Here is a 24,298-nt window from a genome sequence, read left to right on the forward strand (position 1 = left end):
GGGGACACATGCTCAAGGTTGAAGGTCAAGGTCAAATGCTAAAAATTTCAGTGGCTCAAGGTATTATCATGAACCTTAGTAGATATGCATGTACTGCCTGACAGTGATTCTCTTGGAAATTCAGGGGTCAAAGATCAAGGGTCAAAGGTTACTTTAGAATGCTAAAATTGTACTATGTTATGCTGAAATTACACTTTTTCTCCATTCCTTGGCGATTATTCTATGCATTAACTTATAAAAAAATTAGAGGTCAAGTAAAATTCCTCAAAACCCCAAATACCTGCTGTCAAACCTTGTAGACAATCAACATTTTTGTGACAAATATGTCATTTCAATTTTTTTTTTTTTTTTGCCAATTATGTGAAAGTGTCATCACACATTGTCAAGACGTATACAGACCTACTGGGAGAACCATGCATTATGGCGGAGGCATACCAGTCGCCATAGCGACATTTCTAGTTTTTTCCTTTCCCCATATCTTTACTTTTTTTCTTCCTCCATGGGTCAAATGATATGGCAAGGTCTTCTCATGATGATTTTCTCATGAACACACACTATTAGAACAATAAACGCGGTTTTCAGGAAATGTTTACAATGCTTGTTGAATGGAAATATGTTTTCATTTTATTATTATATGTTTTATGTGTATTTACTTTTAATTCCTTTCTTTCAAATGTATGCTGTGTGTGTCAAGATGTCTATCGTCAGAATCAGATGTACATACAGTGTAAGTGCATTAGCTCAGTACTTGTGGTTAACTCAAGCTCTTGGATGTGTAATCAAACAGTACATCTATTTAAGTACCAATAATTAGGATACAACAGTGCTTTTGTGATTTTGATTACACGTATGTTTCCATTTTTTGATGAGCAGCTTTGAAACATAATGTCTTTGTGAAGAGTGCCAGGTAATTTTTCTACTTGAATAGATGGTGGTATGTGATTGTATGGTCACCCAAGGTTTATGTTCACTCATGTGATGTTGAGTGGCATCAGCTTGTATTCACATACTCATCTCTTGCCATTTGTACCTGTTGCCATGGATATCTATTGGTAACAGTAAATGTACATAGTTTAGTGTAAGATACATACTCCAATTGGTGTGGGGCAATTTGTTTTCCTGACTCCTGCCTATTTGAGTGGACGCCACTAGGTGGTATCAACTTCAGTGCTACGCCACTAAATGGACATTATTCGAAGATGGACAACCAGTCACAACAGAGGTTTATCTTTATTATGCTCACACAACACAAACTGCAGTAGGAGGGGGAATAGGGCTTATCCCCTCCCACAGTCCTCCTGCTTTGACTCCTTCCACAGACTTGCTACACTTCTCTGATTGACAAATTTCCAGATATTCCAACAAAAGTGTTTGCCATTCATTGAATTTCAAGTCTAAAAATGAAAAAGCTCCCTCGAATGTCGGAGGGGTATCTTGCCAAGCTCCCATTGCTGTGTCCCCTCTATAGACTTAGTACACTGTGGGGAATGACAGTTTCCAAATTTTCCACAAAAAGTGTGCTTCAGGTCGCTTTATTTCATTTCTAAAAACGCAAAAGCTCCGTCGAGCAGGAGAGGATAACCCCCTCCCACACCCTCCCCCTCTGCCTCATTAGACCCTGTACACACTACTGAACAGTGATGATGCACATGCGGAGTGAGATCAAGCTTAGATTCTGTGATTTTGGTTTTAACACTTTCATGAAAAAAAAAAAAAAAACTATTTATTTCCCTTATCTTTTTTTAATTTCTTTACCTGGGGGAAAAAACAACAACAAACATTCTTAGTGTTTCACGAAAAGTTTGCACCAGATGGCTGAATTTCAGGTCTGAAAATGTGAAGTGACCCTTATATTGGAAGAGAGATACCCCTCTCCTACACCTTCATTTTCATTCTTTTCTGTTCGATTGCCTTAATAACAGACAGTGTTTATGATAATTATTAATTGTAAGAATTAATACAAGAAATTTTCATAAATGTTGATGTTCTTAAAGACAGACTGTTTAATAATAATGTAAATCAAAATACTGCTACCTTACTTAAACCACTGGGATTGTTTCAAGTCGATAAAACATGCAAAAATATGCATCAAATTGCACCATTTACAACATCAAAATGCAAAAAGTTCTCACTGCAGGAGGGAGGAACACACCCTTCCCACACCCTACCCCCTCCCCCACCCCACCCCCAGGTGGTCATACAACAATTAACATAACATACTTCTTGAACATTTCCGGTAAGTGGGCAGCGTAACACACTGGCCCTACTGCTGGCAGTGGAGTTATCCCCAAAACAACGTGTCTCTCCTCATATGATGCAGTATTTGGTACCCTTGAGTACCAAATTGAAATTTGCCATTTTGTTGAATTATTCATTTGTTTTTTCAGTGCTGTACCGTGGGTTACCAAAAATGTGTGAAAATAATTTGTAGTATTTTTATGCTCAAAAATGTGTTCTTGTTTGTGATTATGCAACAATTCGTGCATACAAATAACAGCTTTTTTCTCATTTAAATGCTTTTTTGTAGTCTTCTTATTGTACATACTGATTTTATTGTATTGACATTGAATGAGATTGGAAATTGAATTTTGTTTATTATCCAAGAAGCGTCAGTTTCTTTCACAAGTTGACATCAAAGGAAAATTGGCATTGGGATCATTGTTGTCGTGCCGATTTATGCTGGTGCTGATGATGAGAAAACAGTCGCCATGACAACATTGCTCAACTGTGTGAGAATGGACACAAGATGATGCAACGCAACGCCACACCACAGGTTACAAGCATGCCGAATCATTTCGCTGTCTTGTTTTACTTCCAACTTTCCTCATATCCCTATTTTTAACAAGTGTCACCCATCTCAAAAATGAAAATAAAGATGAAAAATAGATTTTAAAAAATACCTGCATGAATCATGTATGTATTCCTGCATCATCATCTCATACTAGAAGAACAGATCTTCCCATTACTCTGGTACAAAGGAGCTCAATGTAAGAAGTCAGAGTAGGTAGCTGTGACGGTGACTTTCAGAGGATAGAAAGACTTTTAGGATGTGGGTTTGTGTGAGAATTGTCCAAAGTTGTTCTTACTATTTGTGACCCGCTACAACAAAAGGATCCTAAAGTCGCTGACGGGCAAGCCAAGCATGGCCCAGAAAAATGCTATTTTCAGGCCTTTCCTTTGATCATCTAGCTTCGAAATTTCGGCAGATGATAGAAGAAACATTAGACTACAAAATTATGTAAAAACAGAAATCTGAACGTTTTGACAGATTTTGGTGATCTGACTTCAAACTCGATTTTCTCTGCTCACTCATCAGCGACTTTAGGATCCTTTTGTTGTAGCGGGTCACATTTCAGTCCAGTGAATACCACTTTGGTTTGGTGAATACCAGTCAGCAGTTGGACAAACACAATCACATAACGGCCGAGCATTTGTTATGTCCGCCCACGGGCACAGCTTTTTGTTAGCTATGTTCTGCTTTGGGAGAACACTAAATGTATGTACTGTAAATGTTTGTCATTTTTGCATGATTAAATTTTTGCACTCAATGGCTCAAAAACATTACTGTAAAATCATGGGGGAATGTTTGCGTGCATTTTAATTTCACAAATTTCATGAGAGCAAAGATTCACGGAATTAAAATGCACACAAAATCTCTTGTATGCACCAGGGAGGTGGAATCTACTTCCCACTTCCCTGTGTACACTATGTATTGAATGCCAGAGGCACTTCGCGAAAATTTCATGCCGTGAAAAAGGCTGTCGGCTCCAATTCATGAAAAATTCTTGCCGCTGGAATATCATGTTTTACTGTATTTAAGGGTCCTAAATTTATGCTGCACATTTGCTTGCTCTAATGTTTACTTGTATCTCACAGAAGAAAAAGATTGAATTTGATTTTACATTTCCATGCATCAAAATACATATGTAGATGTATTACTTGATTGCGAAACATGCATACCGATGTACATGTACACATATCATGCCTCACTTTAGCCAAGTACACGTGTACGCATTACATAATACATAGGTGTCCAGTGCACACATACACTGTAATTTCAATATGCACATAAACAATCCATTCAAATTTACACCTGCACAGAAAGCTACTCGCATACACATATCAGTACATGCCCAAATGAATACTAGGAAACATACACACACATGCACACACACACACACACACACACACACACACACACACACACACACACACTCTCACACACCCAGTCACACACATATTACTACTGAAGTAGTATTTATCAGCTGGCAAAGTGCCTGATTCAATATGTTTGAAATACAGTTGAACCTCTCTTATCCGGCCTCCCTTTATCCGGATCTCTCTATTATATGGACGCAATCTCGCCGTGATTTTTTTTTACAAATAATTACGGGAGGAAAGGGGGATTCCCAACCCCTTGAGAACTCCTACACAAACACTCATGAATTACACATACTTGATACATTTCTTAATAATTATTTAGGTAAATCAGCCCTAGAATTTATAAAAGAAAATGATTTCATTCTTGCAAACACGAACCTCTATTTTGGGGTCTGTTACTGAGTGTAACAATGAAAAGGTTGCAGTATACACATTACTACATGTGGTACTACAATGGGCTACATCAGTACATGTGTATGTATATGTACATGTATAAAGCATTGAGTCTCCCGTATCCGGCCAAATCCCTTATCCGGATGAGCCCCGGTCCCGACTTGTCCGGATACGAGAGGTTCAACTGTATGCATAGGAAAGGAGATATTTTCACATGTTTTGAAATTCACGGTAGCTAAAAGTCGCACATTTAATCTGCAAAAGTTAATGTGCCACAAATATTTCTGCATTACAGTAAATAAAAAAGCAGCAAGGATAAAGCTAGCACCTTGATGGAAAGTAGTTTTTGTATTCTGTGCAATGATAAAAATTGATCATTAAACATATAATTCATGGCACATTCCAAGATGTGATATGAGAAAGTGGCACTTTGAAAATTGTAGACTGTAAGACATGAGAACATGTGCAAAATCTGTGCTGTGAAATAGCTTCCCCTTGTGGGGAGGGGTGTTCAAATGCTATGTTGGGGAGATTATGAATCCTATCCCTCTACCTTGTTTTGGGATTTGTGTCCTCTTTTCAAAAAAATTTGTGAAGGATACTGGGAGTGTTTGACTATACCATCCCTAGAAGTTACATTCACACGCAGTTGCCAAACTTGAAGTTTAGGTCGAAAACTTAACTGTCGATGATTAGCTCCATTCGTGAATTCATGACGTGGTTTCACTCGTGCACGTAAACTTAACCCTAAAAAGACTGGGCTATTTTGGTAGCTTGAAAGACTGGGGGGGGGGGGGCCTAAAGGGCCCCCCTTAAGATCTCGGCCGTGGATCGCGCAATCGCCGCGGAAATTTGCACAATGGTAGTGTGCGATGTAATCTACAAGATCGTATATTTAAATTTTCCAAAATAGTCTTCTTTTATTTTATTTTTATTAATTATGCTAATTTATATGAGAAATCAGACTCTTTGATCTAAATTAGTAAATAAAGCTCCAAAAGTGCTCATTTTTAGTCTAATTATTCTTTGTGGCATTCTTAGCAAATGTACTTGAAAAAAAATTCGGTATCAAAATTAATTTCTTATTTATTTTATTGTTTTATGAATTTCTTATGTATTTCCTTGTTTTTTCGACCTTTTGTTTTTGTTGTTTTTTAAACAAAATTTGTGGCAGACACTTTTTGAAGCATAATACTCCTAAAACAAATTAATTTTAGCCGTTGAGAGTAAAAATAAGCATATTTATATGAACCATGTGAAAAAACTCAATTTGCATTGACTTTGTACACAAAATCACATTTTTGAGCCATTTTCGGCCTCACGTGCATGTACAAAAAGTTATGTAAATTCAGAACCGTACCCGCGGGCGTCACAAATTTGGTGTCAAAATGTGCGGGAAACTCGAAAGAAAAAAGTCATAGAGCATCACGGCGAGAGCATTGCGAATTGCAGAGTAATCGCGCGAAGTGTCTAGAGGGGGGCCTTTTACGCCCCCCCCCCCCTCCAGTCTTTTTAGGGTTAAAGTTACAACTTACGAGCGAATCCCACTCGATGATTACACCGGAAGTGCAGAGTCTTTGCTAGATGACCTTTACTATGCCCATACAAAATAGCGCAGCTGGAGGTTGACCAAGATGTGAACGAGAAGTGAGGTTCACGCTAACTCACAAGCTCGTTGATTATTGTGTCCACATGGAGCGAAACTACGAATGGGGACCTCCCGTGGCTCATGGAGAGAGAGCATAAACCCTAGGATGTCTTGTGGTTCTAATCATTGATTCAACTTTAAGATTGCTAACTTTCAAGTGTGTCTACAATGTGCTAAACTACAAGCTTATCATTGAGAGTTAAGTTTTCGACTTAAACTTAAATTTTAGGAACAGCGTGTGAACTTAACCGGAGACAGCACACAAGAATCTGTAACACACGGACGACAATGGATGCCTGTGAACATTCCAGTTTATTCTGACAGGCATGAACAGAGTTTTTTTTTCGCCCCCATTTCTGACCATCAGTCTCTTGTTACACGGTATGCCCCTCTCTGCTAAAAATGTAGAAATGTGGCGACCTCAGGAAGACTGTGATTGTTTAAAATAAAACAACAACAACAACAACAAACCAGTTGCTGGATGACGAGGAAATAGAAAAAGATGAAAATGAAGGAAGCAAATAGTCAAGGTTTGAGGACATGTTTGAGCACAGTTTCCACACATTCAGCTTTCTGCCATTTGTAGTTTTTTTTTTCTGTGACAGTAGGTGCCAAAACACATGAAATGACCAAAGTGAGCTATAAGCTTAACATAACACACACACACGCACACACACACACACATACACACACAACCCTGGTGCCCTATTGCATTTGAATATGTGCACATACGTTGATTGCCTAAATGAACACATTATCAAAAAATTACACAGAATTTTATAGTGTAAAAATATTTTGAGAAAATATTTTTTTTTAAATCCTTAAGCACAATACCTTCTCAAAAAATGAAAGAACATAAATACGTAAGCAACTACTGATCTGAAGTAACTGCATAATCTAGCATACAAAAAAAAAAACAGAAAAAAGTGCTGTTCTGAGTGAAAATTATAGAAGATTGCACTATTCAGGGCCTCGTTAAAATACTGCGTGTTTGACATTCCATGTTTCTGGCAGGTGCTGTATATCAACATGAAAAGATTTTTTACAATAATTTATATATCTCTCAGTTTATAGCTTTATATATACATTGTATATATATATTATCTATATTTCAATACCCTTTACCAATACCACACAAGCATACCCTTTGTTGTATGTCACACAAGCTTACCCTGCACCTACATAGCGTATCAAAAAAAAAGGTAATCCAACTTTGGAGGGCTGCCATTTCTTAATTGTCAGTTATGAAGAGCACAATGTTAGTTGTAAGAAAAGAGGAACTCTTCCTCTTTCCATTGATACCTAATTATGTTGACAATTGCCATGCATGACTGAGCATATGAACTTTAAAGACAACAATGACAAATTGCACTTTTTCCAAGTTTGCGTGTTATTGTGAAGGAACAATGCATGTCTCACTGCATGGATGAGATCTGTCAATGAAAGTTACCAAATAGGCCAGCCTGTACGAATGCAAGTTTGTGTTTAGGTTTTGTGTTTAGGGTTTGTGTTTAGGTTTTCTCCTAACATTTGATGGTCCATGGCCTTCATTATCGCCGTTTGTCTGAAAACTTGGTCGCTCCAACAGAGGCCAACCCACACAATCCATTTTTCTCTGTTCATATTCCACACATAGCTCCCAGTGGCAACCATGTCTTGAATATGAAGAGAGTAAAATGGATAATGGTTTCGCCTTAATGGGAAGGACCAAGTGTCGACAGCGTGACCATGTTGAAGGTTATGAACCATAAAACGTTAGAAGAAACCCTGAAACACGAATCTGCAGTTGTGCAGGCTGGCCTGATGATTTGACCACTTTCATTGATAGATCTCATCCATGCAGTGAGACATGCATTGTTCCTTCACAATAACACGCAAACTTGGAAAAAGGGCAATTTGACATTGTTGTCTTTAAAGTCCATGTGCTCGGTCATGCATGACATTTGTCAACATGATTAAGTATCAATGGAAAGAAGAAGAGATCCTCTTTTCTTACAACCAATATGTGCTCTTCATAACTGACAATTAAGAAATGGCAGCCCTCCAAAGTTGGATTACCTTTTTTTTTATACGTTCTATATATCACACAAGCATTCATATCCTTTATACACACCTTTAACTTCATTACATATACATATGTTATGTATAGTATGAATATCAACCGCTTTCAATTAAAATACAAACTAATAAAACGGCATAATTACGTGTAAGACTGCATAGACTTCCTCCTCATCCTTCAGGCATGTGCATAGAGGTGTTTGTTATCAGCCGCTGGTCATTTCAAAGCAAAATCCCCAGAACTAATTCATTTCACATAAAAAAGTCTCTCCCTCTGCAAAATGATTACAGACTTGGAATATAGTCATCGTGCCAGTCTTTTTAGGGGTTTGAAAGCTGATTTTTACCAGAGTGCGTAATCCTGTTAAATTTCTGGCCAATTTGTAAGTTAGCCAGTGTTACAAAATGCCACATAATCGCAAGTCTGTGCCAAACTAAACATGAATATGAATTACATGTAGAGGCATGAATTTACATTAGAGAAACAAATTTGATATATAATTATGCTATTGAACATAGAATTTGATCTTTTTTTTTTTTTAATAATACACAATTTTAGCCAAGTGTGTAATTTTGTGGCCAGCATGTACAAATGTAGTTAGAGAGTGTTAGAAAATGCCACATAATCGCCATTCTGTGTCAAGCTAAGCCTGAATATGAAATAGGCAATTAAACAAATATCAACATAGGTATTTAATCAGAGCCCCGCTATATCGAAACTGATACCGGTAATCAATTTTAAGTCCTGGAAATCATTGATAACACTCACTTGATAAAACGGGGTCCCGATTATACCATAGCACACTGAGAAAAAGTTACAGATGATAAATATATTGCCATGAAAGGAAACTGAAAGAATCTATTAGACAATGCTATGTTGCTTCCTGTCACCCCCGCATGGTTTGTGTTATTGATAGCTTTCGATTGGTTATTAGCCTGTCAGACACTTTGTGCGAAAATATGAATGGATCTGAACAAAGAAGGCCAAAAATGGGGGCAAGGCACGGAAATGACATTTTTTTTTTTCATGATGTTATTTGTTCATTGCCTGAGTGTTTTTCTTGGCACATCTTCTATTTCTTTGGGCTAGATGTGACCTGTGTAACAATAGGAAGGCATTTTGATGATGGGTTTTCTGTAAGAGGTAGGTCCGCAAGTACCGCTAGGCCTTCTCCTTGTGGTGGGACTGTTGTGATTGGTGGGCAGGCAGCTTCAGTGGGCTGGTTCATTTCAGGAGATGTGTACTCAACTGGCACACTGGTTGGAAGAGTATTTCGCCTCCTCATCTGGTAGTCTGTGCTGTCGTCAGGACCAATCACTGGATGTGTATTGCGCTTCTTCGTCTTGCAGTCTGCACTGTTGCCATGTTGACCCGTCTGTAAGCTGCATTGCAAAACATATAGAGAGAGCTGTATGGTTGAGGTTTCTTCATCGACTCCCCCGAAGTAAAAAAAATTAAAAATAAAAATGTGTCTTGAAAATACGCAATGCAGGGCCTATATACATGTACGTGTATATACAATTTTGAAATGTCTCCTTCATGGTTTGTACATGCATCTAATGTTAACTGCCAGTGAGCTAATGTGTACACCATACAGCCTGATATTGCAAATATGTGTCTTCATCAGCTCAAAATAGCCCGCTTGGGGAAATTAGCCTTAAATTTGATGTATGCGTACTCTGCATCACTCTAGTTTGAAAGTGGATTTCCCTGTGCAAATCTCCCATATCACCATATGTACGATACACAACAGACTGGTACGGACACGTGTTTAGGTACAGTAGGTACATGTATATATCAGGAGTAACAAGCTTGATCGATTCATGTTCGTTGCGTTGATCTCGATCGTGTACACAGTACATGTATAATGAGCTTTCAGGTCTATTTTTCTACTATTCTGTTGGCACATTAATGAGAAAATCCCCTTACAAACAAAATCCTGTGGTTCTCTTGTGGTAATTACCACAGGACAATCACACAGGACAGTACCACATGAACTGTCCTGTGGTATGTATATTGGGACATTGCCACAGGACAGTACCACAGGTCATTACCACACACCACTGCCACAGGGTTGTACGGGTACCACACATTACCACAGGAAAGGTACCACATACAATGTAGCATTACCACTGGGCAGTACCACACAGCATTCCCATGGTACCACAGGAGAGTACCACACACAGGATGGATCAAAAAAACAAAAAAAAATCTGGGAGAATCAATAGCCATATATCCAGGAATATTCGTGATAGGCAAGTGATGGATTTCAGGACAAACATGGCCCTACTTAATATAAGACCTGTACTACTCTTAATATATAACCTCAAACAACAGTCTCGTGTCAACATTGACGGTTTACGAGACCCCGTATCCGTGTTAACCCGTTCCTTCCGCAATTCTCTGAGTGACTTTAATGCCCCCAAACAAGATTCTTTTCGCCTGTGGACAGAGAGGCACACATATTGGTAATCCAGCTGTGTGAAGGCAGTCAAGCGGTTCATTGTGTCCCCCTTTCTACGGTCAACTACATGTGCCCGTGAACAATGGAAATATCGATCGGGTGCGAGGTATGAATAGAGCGTGCGCTGATGAGCTCTCAGAATCTTTTGTTCTACACAAAACCAGGTACCTGAATGAGGTGACTGGGGTCAACGAACCCGCATTTCTAACTGATCTCAGCCTTGATCATTATGTACATGTTCGTACGAGTTTACATCAGAACAAGCAAAAAACTAAATCAGGAAAAGGTACATAATACTGTAAAAACCCCATTTTTAAACAGCAGGGGAAGAAATCCTAACAGAATAAACTCTGATCTTTTTATCAAACCCACTTTTCTGAGCATTTTAACACAAAGAAACATGAATTTAGGCCAATGAGGCAGGCACCCTTGTCTTCATTTTGGGAACCTGGTAAACCAGGTTCCCATATATCAGTTGCTCCCACGGGAACCTGGTTAACCAGGTTCCCGTAAGGAACGGGTTAAGTAGATGCATGGGGGCTTCGCCAAGAAGCAAAATGAAGGGAACAAGTAGTAACATCTGTTGCTTATACCTTCACCAGCCAGTGCTTCCCCGGAATGTATGGTGTAGTAGGATCGAGAAATTTTCGGGCTGATGGAGACGCACACGAATTAGTGCGCTATTTCACGAATTAGCACGCTAGTTCATGTGCACATACTAGCCCAGTATTTGGGGGAAATTTCCTCGTTCAAATAGCAAACTATTTGCATCTTCACTACACAAATAGCGTGCTACTTTGACGTCGGGCTAGTTTCGTAACCGCATGCTATATTGATACTTTGGGCTGATGAAAACACGCTTCTGCATGCACACTATTCCTACTGCTGCATAAAAAGACGTGTGCATCATCCGTTTTGTAGAACGGGGGACATTTCCTTTTGCCGGATATCCAATTTTCGATAATGTAACCCAGTGGCAAATATGCTAGATGGATATCTTTTTGGCTTAGCATAGATGCAAACCATGCGTCCAGTAATTACTGGATGCCTAGTAAATTCACTGGATGTATGGTCGGTTAGCTAGCCTAAAAGGCTTCTCGTACTGAACGTGCAAACACCTGCTTATTATACAAATTTGCTACAAGTGTGCGATAACATGTTTACACTCTGGCTACTGTCAATGAGGCAACGTGCAGCTGGCCAGTAAGAATCAACTCACACTCTCTTGACCAATAAGATCAAAGGATTTTCGCTACCCTGTTCTATCGTGCCCATGAGCACCGTCATGGACAACACCCATCCCCTCCCTAGTGACCACTGTACTAATTTAGCACCTATTTTTGGTGATAGTGCACATACATGTATGCAGAATTGCTGGTTATCAAACCTCAACAATTAGATACCAAAATATAGTTGGCAGCTTAGCATTGGTGGATGTTTTGTTTTTACCTGAGGTCAGTTTCTCCCACTTGCTGGTGTCCATCAGCACTTCCATTTGGTGGAGCAGTTTTGATGATGACTACAGTATTGCTAACAGAATAACAACTCCCCATCTTTGGTGTCTATTGTAAACAACAGTGAGAGAAAGAGAGCTGGGTGAGTAAATTGTTTCCTCCTTGTGTGCATGTGAATATTTCATTGCTCTTGATTTGCTCTGTCCATTTTAACATAGTAAAGACATGCAAACTGTCCATAGTCATTATTGTCTTTGCTGATTACTCTCCACAGTGATATGAGCAGATTGAAAACTTACCTTTTAATGCACTACATAGCTTTTGAGGAACTGTACATAAAATTGCAGTAACCAGAAGCAGTGCATATATAGTAAGGTAAAACCCCTCCCCCTTAAAACAAACGACAATCATGAGGGAAAATACGTTTTAGCGTACCTCCAAGCTATTGAGGTAGATGTCCTACGACTGTGCTGTGCATAATGACATATCTCCTGCCTACAACCGTACGATATTCTTTGCACATCAATACACCGCCTGTGACCACTTAGTTACTAAATGCATTGTGAAAGCTAGTAAATATGGGAAATCTATTCCGTGTGATATCTCTGTAGAATTATGGCACAGTACAAAAGTCAAGTACAATTTGGAGCTGATACTCACATTGTCAGTGCAGAAAATTCTGTTAAAGATCACTGAATTCTTGAGCGATTGTGTGCTCTTCAGCAATTCTTCAGCCTGTGAATTTGTGTCCTGGGGCATAGATGCAAAGTTCAAAAATTTTTTATGAGTGAGTTTTCATGACTCAGCCTCTCTGCGCGCACGCATGTGCCTGAGCGAGTGAGCGAAGCGAGTGAGCGAGGGGAGTGTCTGCCCTCCCACGGTAGGGAGCTTTTTCAATTTTTAGCTCCTAATGGTGCATGCTGGTGCATACTTAAGTGACTATTTTTCACTTATTTTGAAAGACAAAGGGGAAATATGCCTTCAATTGCAACGCTTACCTTAATCCTTTAAACTATGCTCTCAATGCTTGAGAAAAATGGGTGTCATGGTGAGATCGTGAGACAGACCCTAAATGCTTGAGTCTCACGCACAATGCGTGAGACTTGGTAGCTCTGCAGGGGTGATACAATAAATGGAAGTGCGCCCCCTCTACGGTGCATGTGATCATCGTCACCACTTCAAAACATCCAGATGTTGCGTCTGTGTTTAATAAAATTTACAATATATTACTGTAGATTATACAATGTATTTTATATGTGTATGTATGGGGGAATGAAGTTATGCCTATTAACTTTTGGATGCATATGGTCAAGGGCAAAGGTCAAGGTCAAATGCTCAAAATTGCGTTATTTCCTCATATCCATGTAATGCCTGAAGGTCAAATGGCAAGTGAAAATGATGAAATTTTACTTTTTTCTCCTTAACTTAAAATGGCTCAAGGTTTTATCATGAAATTTAGTACACATACATGAATTGCCTGACAATGATTCTTGTGGTTATCTGTAGGTCATGGGGTCAAAAGTCAGATTAAGATGCTGAAATTCTATTATTTAATGCTGAAATTACTCATTTTCCTCCTTACCTTGTAGATTAATCAATGCATAAACTTAATAAAACTTGGTGTATACATGCATTACTGCAAAATGATTCTATAGGGAAAATATTTGGCCATGGGGTTTAAAGTCAGAGAAAATGTTCAAATGTCACAATTTTCCCACGAAAGTAGTCTAAAATATTATCATGAAAATGTATGTTACCAGGTGAGTTAGGGATTATTTAAAGAATCGTGGGCCATGGAGTCAAAGGGCTAGGGTAAGGTCAAGTGAAAATGCCCAAATCCCCGAATACCTGCTCCCTTAAACAATTTAGCCATCCGTCAATCCACATGAATCCTAGTTGGAGGAAAGTTAACACTCAACACACTTGTGACAAACATCTCATGCATTTTATTTTTATTTTTTGCCGATGAAGTGAAACTGTCATCTCAGCATTGTCAAGACGTACTATTGAAAGACCCATGCATTATGCTGGAGGCATACCAGTTGCCATAACCACATTTCTAGTTTTTTTTCAAGTTTTTTTTTAGCCAATTATCCTCTTAGAATTGTAAAAAAAAAAAAAATCACTTAGCTAGTGGGGGAAATGTTGAAATAATTTGGTCAAAATTCAGTGAGACTAAGTGTGCCATTTGAATGAGTCCTAGGTCTCTTGTGTTGACCTTGAAAAAAAATAACATAAAAAATTTACATGCTGCAAAGTTATACTGCCTTTATTCTTTTCTGACATATGTCTTGTTATGAAGTAACTCATAGATGTGAGATCTTTATATATCAATTTGATTTTTGCCGATATGATGCATGTTGAATTATTTCAGGCTTTGATGTGCTAGACAGGGGGCTAAAAGAAATTTCTGGTAGTGTTATAACCTCGAGGGGAAAGAAAGGCAGTCCCCACTATGCATACCTTTCATTTAAAACTTGGACAAAACAAGGCTACGTCACCATGGGGGTTTATGAGGAATAGTGATATCATTGAATTTATTTCCCCAAGTGCCATGTGTGTCTCTCAAATCTCTTGAAGCTTCCACCATGTGGGCTCTGCAAGAATACATAATTTGCATAAATTTATTTTATGCATATTCATGAAAGACAATCTGGATTGATTTCCACTGGAATCCTTTGTCATAAAAGCCTTCAAAAAGTTTGAATACATAACAGTATCTGTCTATCCTTGAACAGCTTCTTTGGATTACTGCCAAATCAACATGTGGGCATTCTCCCAGCCAGTACATTCAATCAGGTATGGAGTGTATGACTAGAGTGCCAATGTGTATACCATGTAGCCTGGCAGTAGGATGATGCATAAATCAAACGGTTTTTTGCTCCTTTCCTACCTCTGTATCAGGTGGTTCCAATCTACATGCACCTCCGCCTCATGGTGGCGTCCTACCTGTTCATGACTGCCTATGGCCAGTTCTGCGCGTCATGGGACAAGAACAAGTTTGGTCTGCCGCGGGTGTGCAACGTGAGTGCTCAATAAGTCTTATAGTCTCTTTTGACAAAATCAAGTGCAACGTACCAGGTTGTGCAGCAATGATATGCACTTTTGGTTTGGTCTCTGTAAAAATAAAATATCATTTAGTGCACTGTTAGTGTTTGACAACTTTGTGAGAGACTGAATGATACATTAAGCAAATTTTCACTGTTTACTTGAGACTTTCCTCTTTCTTGTCAGACTAATACTTAATAATAGTTCAGAATTCTCCTTTGCACACATAGTGCTGCATGGACTTGAGATGGTAAAACAACGGACAGCTGTATGTCAAATATTCATGAAAATTGACTTAGTCTCTTATTTCAGTTTGTTTAAGCGTAATCTAACTCTGAAACAAATCTTGAAATCAGAACGCAGTCCGTTACCGAGATATGATGCCCCCTCCCAGTGAGAACTGTTCTACGTTTGTTGGCAAAACAACGTAAAGCAGTGATACGCTTGCCCCTTCTCAACATGGGTCATACAAGAACTTTGCAAAACAACGTATCTACAGGTGACCTACATGAAATACATTGTTTTGCCGTATACATATTTACACAGTAATAGGCTGAGCGCCGCACGCACACCCAGAAGCGCGCCATTGACAAGATTTAAATTGTTTTGCTGTAGCAACAGGTTGCTTAGGTTGATGCAGTCAAGCAATGTATGTTTCGATTTATGCAAATTAATCATAAAAATAAGAGGTCAAGTGAAATCAATTTGCATTCAGTATATTGTTGATACTGTTGGTTGTTTGAGGGTAAGGTATGAAGTTTTAAACAAAAACAGAAAGAGAGCTGTACTTTTGCAAAACTCTAAACTCTATTTCCTGGAAAAGAGGTTGCATGTAGATACATTGTTTTGCCATCTCATGGCCGTGTTGCAGTGTCAATGCCCTGTTTGTTTGCTTTTCATGATTTTTAAGATACAAAACATTCCTACCCCCTTCCTCTCATTATCAATGATCCGCAGGTGATCTTCCGCATGAATCTCCTCGTCTTCTTTCTCTGCCTGGTGATGGACCGTCAGTACCAGCTCTACTACTTCGTGCCACTGGTCAGTTTCTGGTTCCTGGTCATCTACGGCACCATGGCCATCTACCCACGGGTCACCAGGCAGTCAGCCGAAGGTAGCACTTAGCCTCTGCTGTTTCTCCTTTTTTAGCTGACGACGAGGTTCATGATAACCCTGGCTTGGCTCAGTTTCCTCTTAACTGCCTATCATCCCTAGGGTGACAAGACTTTGTATTTTGAGTAGCATATTACATTTATGTACCTTCTAACTCGATTATGAATGTCAAAAAAAAAACTGATTTGAGCTTTGAAACATAACAATTATTGATGTAATTTAAAAAAAGAAAATGTTTGAACGTTATTTGATGTCAACATCGAAGCTATTTTATGAAAATGTTGCGAAGTGAAAAGTTTTTTCGCTGTCTTGTAAATTCATCAGTTTGAGTGTTGAGATACAAAATTGTACGAGGTCTTGTCACCCCATGGGCAATATGGATTTTGGCGAGCATACTGCATACACAGAATGTTTTTCTTTATTTTCATTTTTTTTTTTAAATTTCATGAATCAACCAGTATTTGCAAATCAAGTGCTCTCAAAAGAAAAATTGCCTCCTGTAACACAAAAGCATTGTTTTATCGTCTCTAATGTGTAAATTGCTAACTTTTCAGTTGAAGAGGAATAACGCTTCTTTCTAATTCTGTTAGTGTGGTTTGAGATTGCAAATTCATCTTGTATTACATCGAGTAATTTATTATTGACAATCAATAAATCGAGCAATCGTCAATCAATCAATCAATCAATCAATCAATCAATCAATCAATCAATCAATCAATCATCCCTGTTTCTTCATTTCTTCTTTTGAAACCTGCTCCAGGTGCTCCACGCCACTACTTCTACATGTTGGCCAAGCTGCTTGCCCTGGTCTGCCTCATCACATTCCTGTCATTCTCAAGGGTAAGTTACAAGATGTTGGTAGAGGTGTAGCCTTTCAGCCCAGCCACTTACATCGAGGAAAACATGTTACTTTTAAACTTGTTTGCATCACATACATATTTCATCAAAGTATGAATCGGACAGCATCAAACAAAAAAAATCCAATACGAGAGCTAAAGTTTCTATCCAGGGTAGCCTCATCGGTGTTGCCACCGCTCTACCAGATAGAGGGCCCTGCCATTATTGTTAGCGTTGCCAGGTGGGTGAAAACATCTTGAACAAGGACGTAAGCACTGGGCGGGAATCAAACTCGGGTCTTTCGATTGGCAGTCGGGAGTCTTATCCATGCCACAGTGCCCCCACTGATAATGATAGTGATAATGATGGTGACAATGATGGTGATAATGTTTTGAATTATAAACTGTCTTGACAAATATTTCATGGCAGAACAAAAAAAATGAGAGATATAAATGGGAAAAAAGAAAGATATTTCTCCTTTATACAGGAGTAGCAGTGTGCATCTCCCCCCCCCCCCCCCCATGAGAATGCTTGGAATGATTGTTTAACAGTTCTCAATATCGTCAGAGCTATTCAAATTTGGCTTTAGCATTTAGATGATAATTTTTCTATTTAAGTAGCGTAAGAAAAAGATGCTTCGTTGACACCATGTTCCCGGTAGCCACGGCAGCCCAATTTGCCTGAAACGTAATGCGCTGTGGGTACATTGGATATTCTCCTGTTTTTTCCCCCTCCGTGTTCTAGTCTTGTTTGTTCCAGTCCTTGCTGTGGTGAACATATCCAGTAGCTATCACACCTGATTCTCACGGTGTCTGGTCAGACTAAACTACACAGTATTTTCTGTCATGTCCCACTATGAACCGCGTCCAAGATTTGTTACGGTCTGTTAAGTGCTGTCACGCTTTGTTGCGTTCATGCTGTTTTATTACGGCCTACAGGGTTTCTCATTTGCACTGGTAATGCCGTGGCAAATTTTTTGACAATTTAAAATCTGATCCTGCATCCACCACAATCACGGCCTGTCACATTTGCCCATTCAGTCCCACTGAGTTGTCTCACGTCCATCCTGGTTTGCCTACGGTGGCATGAAACGGGACTGCCATGGCCGCTGGAAACATGATGTAAACGCAGCATTACCTTGTATTTGCTTCATCTTTTCTTTTTTTTTTTGCCTGTGGAGAAAGTAAGCTCGCTAGAAATCTATGTTAGGATGACGTTGTTGTCTTGATTTCCCTCTCTTGCAGGTCACGTTCAACCTCGCCTTTAACTCTTAACGTGCCATGGTCGCCAAACGGCGACCTTAGTCCTGACGTGCCATGGTCGCCGATCGGCGACTAAGAACAGCGAGAAAAGCATTGATCATTTCAGTTCTTGCGGTACCGTAATGTGTTACACCAAGCAACTGCCAATGATATGTACTGGTAGCTGATTAGCATAGCCATCGTTTCCACTAAAAATATGAGCATGCTTACATTGGAAAATTTTGAGTAAATACACAATTTTTCAGCTAGATGTATTTTTTTCACATCGGGAAAATCCGCAGCGGGCGCACCCTCTTCGAGATGTGTATGGATCAAAAGTCTCATAGGTAAACCCCGCGTGTGTATGCTATTGACTCTGCGTGTATTGTCTATGCGGTTCCACTCGCATTGTTCCGCTTGGACGCTGTCCTGCGGGAAGCTGCTTTGATTTTGTCTCTCAAAGAGGGTCAGCTTTCGTTCGTCGGTCAAGTCTTTCATCCTTTTGTTTTGGTGAATGTCACTAATCGTCCCCACGCTAGCATAGGAATTGCGCGCGGACAAAGGCCTGCCGATTTCAATAGAGTACGCCCGCCCGCTGTCCGCGTAGACAAAAGGAGGATTAGCAGGTTCTTCCTTCTCAGGTGGACAAAAGACACTATTCCAGGGCCCGGGACAATAACTTTAGTTTCAAATACAGGATCTGGGACTAAAGGACTCAGATTTGGGAATGAATTACTGAGGCAGAAAGAGAAATTGCTAAGACAAAATAAAATGCTAGTATCTTTGGAATCATACAATTCTAGAAGGCAATTTTGCTATCATTTGAAAGAGGAGATGTTGCTCTAAAACTTTCTCACAGAGTCACAGTAGCGTTCCATTGAAGAAAAAACACGACTGACTCTTTTTTTCTATACTTCACAAAAATTTCTAAGAATTTTTTTGATGTATCAAATATTTCTGCAATATTTCAGATTCAGATAGATATTGTGGCAAACTGACTGCATGACACGAAAGAGCAAACATTTCTTGATATATGTTGTGTAGAACTCAATTCAAAACAGTCAATAGTTTCAGAGATATGGCAGTTTTAAATTTCATTGTCAGTCCAGTTTCGAAACATTCTGGTGTTAGGTAAAAACCTCTGGCACGTTAGGGGTTTTGGGCCTGGCACATTAAGAGTTAAATGGTGGCCCTTCAGTGTGGCTTTAGTGTTTAGATGATTAATTCTGTATTTGAGTGACCAGTGTAAGAAAGAGATTGGCTGTAAAATAGGAAATGTCTTACCTGGTATTTTCTTTATCTTTTTTAGCCCGTGGAGAGAGTTAGCTCACTAGAAATCTGTGTTAGGATGACGTTGTTGTCTTAATTTCCCTCTCTTGCAGGTCACGTTCAATCTCACCTTTGAATGGTGGCCCTTCAGTGAACTCTTCACCTGGCCTGGCAGCTCACTCTATGAGTGGTGGTTCCGATGGAACTTGGATAAATATGTGAGTATGACAGCCGAACATCGGCCTAAAAACCTTGCCTCTCTCTACTGTGGCCAAAATTTCATCAAGTCATTTTGAATCGAGATTCATTGTTTAGAGTAATCAGTGGACTTGAAGAAATGCAAGTATCTCTTGCATGTCAGCCTGTGTTCATTATTGGATGTTTGTTTGCATATGGATGCGGCAAGGATATTTGCACTATCAAAATATGCATCACTTGCAAACTAGACTTACATGAGTGTAAGAGTACAATCTGGTTTTTTTACCCATTTCAGTGGTTTTATTTGTATCTCTTGTCAATAATGATATTAGGACTATTTGATTGAGTATTAACCACCGCCCCCCCCTCTCTCTCATCCCTCCATCTCCTCCTCCTCCTCCTCCTCCTCCTTCCTCTTCCTCCTCCTCTTCTTCCTCCTCCTCCTCCTCTCCCTCCTCCTCCTCCTCTTCCCCTCCCCTTCCTCCTCCTCCTCCTCCTCCTCCTCCTCCTCCTCTTCTTCCTCCTCCTCCTCTTCCTCCTCCTCCTCCTCTCCCTCCTCCTCCTCCTCTTCCCCTCCCCTTCCTCCTCCTCCTCCTCCTCCTCCCCCTCCTCCTCCCCCTCCTCCTCCCCTCCCCTTTCTCCTCCTCCTCCTCCTCCTATTCCTCCCCCTCTCCCCCTCCTCTCCCCCTCTCCCCCCTTCCCCCTTCAATCCCAACACCTCCCCCCCCCCCCAAAAAAAAAAGGGCAATGGTTGACCTATTCTTTTGTTCTTGATTCCACAGATCGTTCCATATGGGATGGTCTTTGCCTTTGGTCTTCTCTCTTTGCGGTCCTTCAAGTGGTTGGATGACAGTCATGGCGGTGATCTGTTCTCTCCCTTTAAGAGCATCGTGGTTCAACTCATCGCAGCAGCTGTGTTCTTTGTGAGTCTTCTTCCAATGAAAAAACACAAAACGGAGTTTGTGGAAATATGTACTTTTCATCCCTTTTTTGAATGCCCTTTTGATTGCCATGATTTCACTTTCACACCAAAAGCAGTAAGAAATCCAACAACTGAAAAAAAAAATATGTATGATAAAAGGAATCATGATTCACTGAAGTTATGAGGTGTAAAGGTCCATTATGACAATGTCAAGTTGGTCAAAGTTATAATAAGGTAAAATGGAACTTACATTATAGATACTAATTTTTTTTGCTAGTAGTAGAGCATGGCTGTAAGATAACCAGATTTACCATCTATAACTTCTGAGACCCCATTTTCGTGCCATAGTTCTAAGTAGCAAAATGACCTGAAGCAATGGAGTATCTTGGCGTAGTGTCAATTTTAGATAAGGCAGTGTATTTGATATTTCCAAATATTTTCAACTATGTGATATTTTGACCTTTGTTTTGAGCTGATGTTTTGCTTGATTATTTGTGTGGTGGTGTTGTTGTTGCTGTTGTTGTTGTTGATGATGATGTGTTCATTTTTTTGGTGACTGTAGAATGGATATGGTGGTTGTTGTTCTGGTTGTTTTTATTTTTATGGCAGTGAGAACCAAATCCAGAGTTGTGTTGCTATTAAGGCAAGACAGCCACTTGCAAGTTGCAACACCATTTCATGAGCCGGTTTTCCAAGCTGAAGCAGTTCTGCTCTAGCATCCCTGAATTGTTTGAAGCTCTGTCAATCTGTACCATTACTTATTGGTTTCATCTTGCAGTTATCCAGCGTCCACTTCTACCGCTGCACCAGTAAGCCAGAGTGTAATAGAATTCACAGCTATACCAGCTTCATACCAGTAAGAACTCTTCCTTTCTTTTTCGCCGTCACATGATGAAGGCCTTTCTTGCCAGAAATAGACCAGTTCAACGACCAGGGCCCTGTTTCATAAAGCTGTTTGTAAAGTTACGCTTGACTTTGCAAATAACTGGAATATTATGTGCCAATATGAGTGCCCATTCTTTTTTCCTTCTGTTTAACAAAGTACGACTGTATGTCAATATTTCATCTACATTGTGGCAAAAATTCACCTTCAACTGAAAATACGTGTTAACATGTATAACGCGTGTTAACATGTATAACGCGTGTTAACATGTATAACGCGTGTTAACATGTAAGAATGATCATTATCATCTGCAAATTTCAACTTAAGCTATAGAAATAACAATGATTAGGAAACCCACTTGGCTTGCCATATTCAAGTTGTTCGTAAAGTCGTGCGTAACTTTTCGAACAACTTTATGGCACAGGGCCCAGGTGTGCATTTTTGCTAGCTTGAGTTTGATGTACATATATTTCATGGAAACAAAGTAGAGGGAGTAATGGAGTTTTCTGCATGAGAACCTTGTTTTTTATGTAGAAAGAAATGAGGAAAATGAAAAATTATAAGGTTTCAGTAGTAGATCTACAAAAGGTGATTGGACTGTGACAGAGGTTATGTATACACCACAAAAGTACATGTGTGCTAACTTTTTCTGTTTCAACATCCAACGAATTGACACCCAAAGCTACATGTAGTATTCTGGTGTCTCTTTTATCCAGGCCCTGCAATGCATGTAAATCTAACTTCAGTCCCCACCTGAACCCCCCCCCCCCAAAAAAAAAAAAAGTGAACAAATAAGCAAACAAAGACATTGTAGAATACAATATAAGTAAACAAACGAAGAAAAAAAAAACAAAACAACAGTCCATTTAACAAGAAATCAAATTTTCTTATGGATACTACACATTGTAGTTTGTTACTTTTCACATCAATTTAACTTCTCAGGCTTCACTTATTACCCTCTTTGCATTACCCCTCTCTTTCCTCTACCCCCTCCCCACCCCCCATGAAAAAAAAGAATGAAAAGCTTAAGAGCTTGTTTTTATTCACAAGTCCACTTCTTCCCTTCCATGTTGATTTTTTTCTTAATTTCCTTTGACATAGTTTTCCCATACCCGTGTTCCCCATCGTTTTTTCATTTTTTCTTGCATCTCAACAGATTACTGCCTTCATAGTACTCAGAAATACGAGTGGATTCGTGCGCCAGAGGTTCAGTGTCTTTGCCGCCTGGTTTGGGGATATTTCCTTGGAGGTAACTGCCGAGAGAGAATATCCTCCGCATTAGATTATCATGAACAAAGCTCAGCTATGGCAGACTAGCATGATTGTGCGTTTGAATTTGATGTATACCTTTATCAGAATGTTCATTTTTGACAACCGGAAGATTTTGTGAGGTGTGTCTGACAAGAAACTAGCGAATACAATCAAAATTGAATGTAGCTTGTTATTAACTCTTCAAGGAAGAAAATTTGCCTTCCCCCCACCCAAAAAAAAAAAAAAGAAGAAGAAAATTGCAAACATCAGTTTCTACACTGTAACATCAGCATGCAAATGAGGACTATGATGTCTGTTTATGGTGGGACTATTTTGTGATGATCTTAGCATCAAATAATTCTGCACTCAAAAGAATTAATTTTATTGGGATGTTGCTCAAGATCTGTCAAGCATATTCTTGTCCTTATGGGTCATCTGAAACAAATGAAGTCTCACCTGTTGGAGAGATTCCGAAAGGTGTTACTATTTGTTTGGGGTTTATGCACTCACAAAGTAAGCAAGGGTGTACTGGGCAAGAGTTAAGTCACATGACCAGGATGACCTTTTACTTGTGTATGATAATCTTCTCTCAAAGTTTTGTACGTAAACTTGTTTTCCAAAAATGTGGGTTTTTTTCAGTGGATTACACATAGATATTTTGTTGATTTCATTAGTGTGTGCTTTAAAGCTAACCTTCTGCTCCCCCCCCCCATCCCCCACCATATGCTTGTGTTTATTCTGCAGCTGTTCATCGCACAATATCACATCTGGCTGGCAACAGACACCAAGAGCCTTCTTGTCCTCATACCGGGCTTCCCCCACCTCAACCTCCTCGTCACCTCCTTCATCTTCCTCTGCGTCGCCATCGAGCTCAAGGACCTCACGGGGGTGCTGACGGCCATGGCGATCCCCGGCGATGCCTGGAAACTCTACCCCCGCCTCCTCGTCTTTCTCCTCCTCCTCTCTTCCCTCCTCGTCTACTCTGCCTACCTGAGATGAGGCGGAGACAGTTCCATCTCCTGAAAAAATGGTCTTCTTCTCATCTTTTGAAAAACGATCTTCGTTTCATCTTCTGAAGAAGGTGTCGTTCTTCTACGTTGTACAGATACAGCACGATTATATTCAGACAATTAGAGCTTAGTTTATGTGTATGATGTAGTTAGTCAACTCTTTGCTTCCCAACTCAATTTTATATTCCAAATCTCCACCTCAACTCTTCCTCTTCGCCATTAACATCTCCAGAATAAATGTCGTGGTGTGAACACAGCACTGGTATATAAAGAAGGCACCATTCAGTTTCTCCTTCTGGAACCAACCAGAATTATTTGAGCTCCTTTATTGCTTCTTGTACACGGAT

General features: G+C 39.6%; 1 protein-coding gene across 1 annotated transcript in view; it reads left to right on the forward strand.

Annotated features, from left to right (window-relative positions):
- Window positions 1–23,940, forward strand: part of LOC139726107 (N-acetylneuraminate (7)9-O-acetyltransferase-like) — a 45,194-nt gene extending 21,254 nt beyond the window's left edge. Inside the window, exons 14-21 of the mRNA XM_071637186.1 lie at window positions 15,084–15,203; window positions 16,185–16,341; window positions 17,101–17,180; window positions 19,801–19,905; window positions 20,668–20,808; window positions 21,586–21,663; window positions 22,847–22,939; window positions 23,686–23,940. Of these exons, the coding sequence (XP_071493287.1) occupies window positions 15,084–15,203; window positions 16,185–16,341; window positions 17,101–17,180; window positions 19,801–19,905; window positions 20,668–20,808; window positions 21,586–21,663; window positions 22,847–22,939; window positions 23,686–23,940 (1,029 nt within the window). The remainder of the gene's footprint in view (window positions 1–15,083; window positions 15,204–16,184; window positions 16,342–17,100; window positions 17,181–19,800; window positions 19,906–20,667; window positions 20,809–21,585; window positions 21,664–22,846; window positions 22,940–23,685) is intronic.
- The last annotated feature ends 358 nt before the right edge of the window (window positions 23,941–24,298 follow it).

Source organism: Diadema antillarum, unplaced genomic scaffold (assembly GCF_040938485.1).
Source record: "Diadema antillarum isolate AM-2024a unplaced genomic scaffold, OU_Dant_1.0 seq00000079_RagTag, whole genome shotgun sequence".
In the NCBI taxonomy this organism is placed as follows: Eukaryota; Metazoa; Echinodermata; class Echinoidea; order Diadematoida; family Diadematidae; genus Diadema; species Diadema antillarum.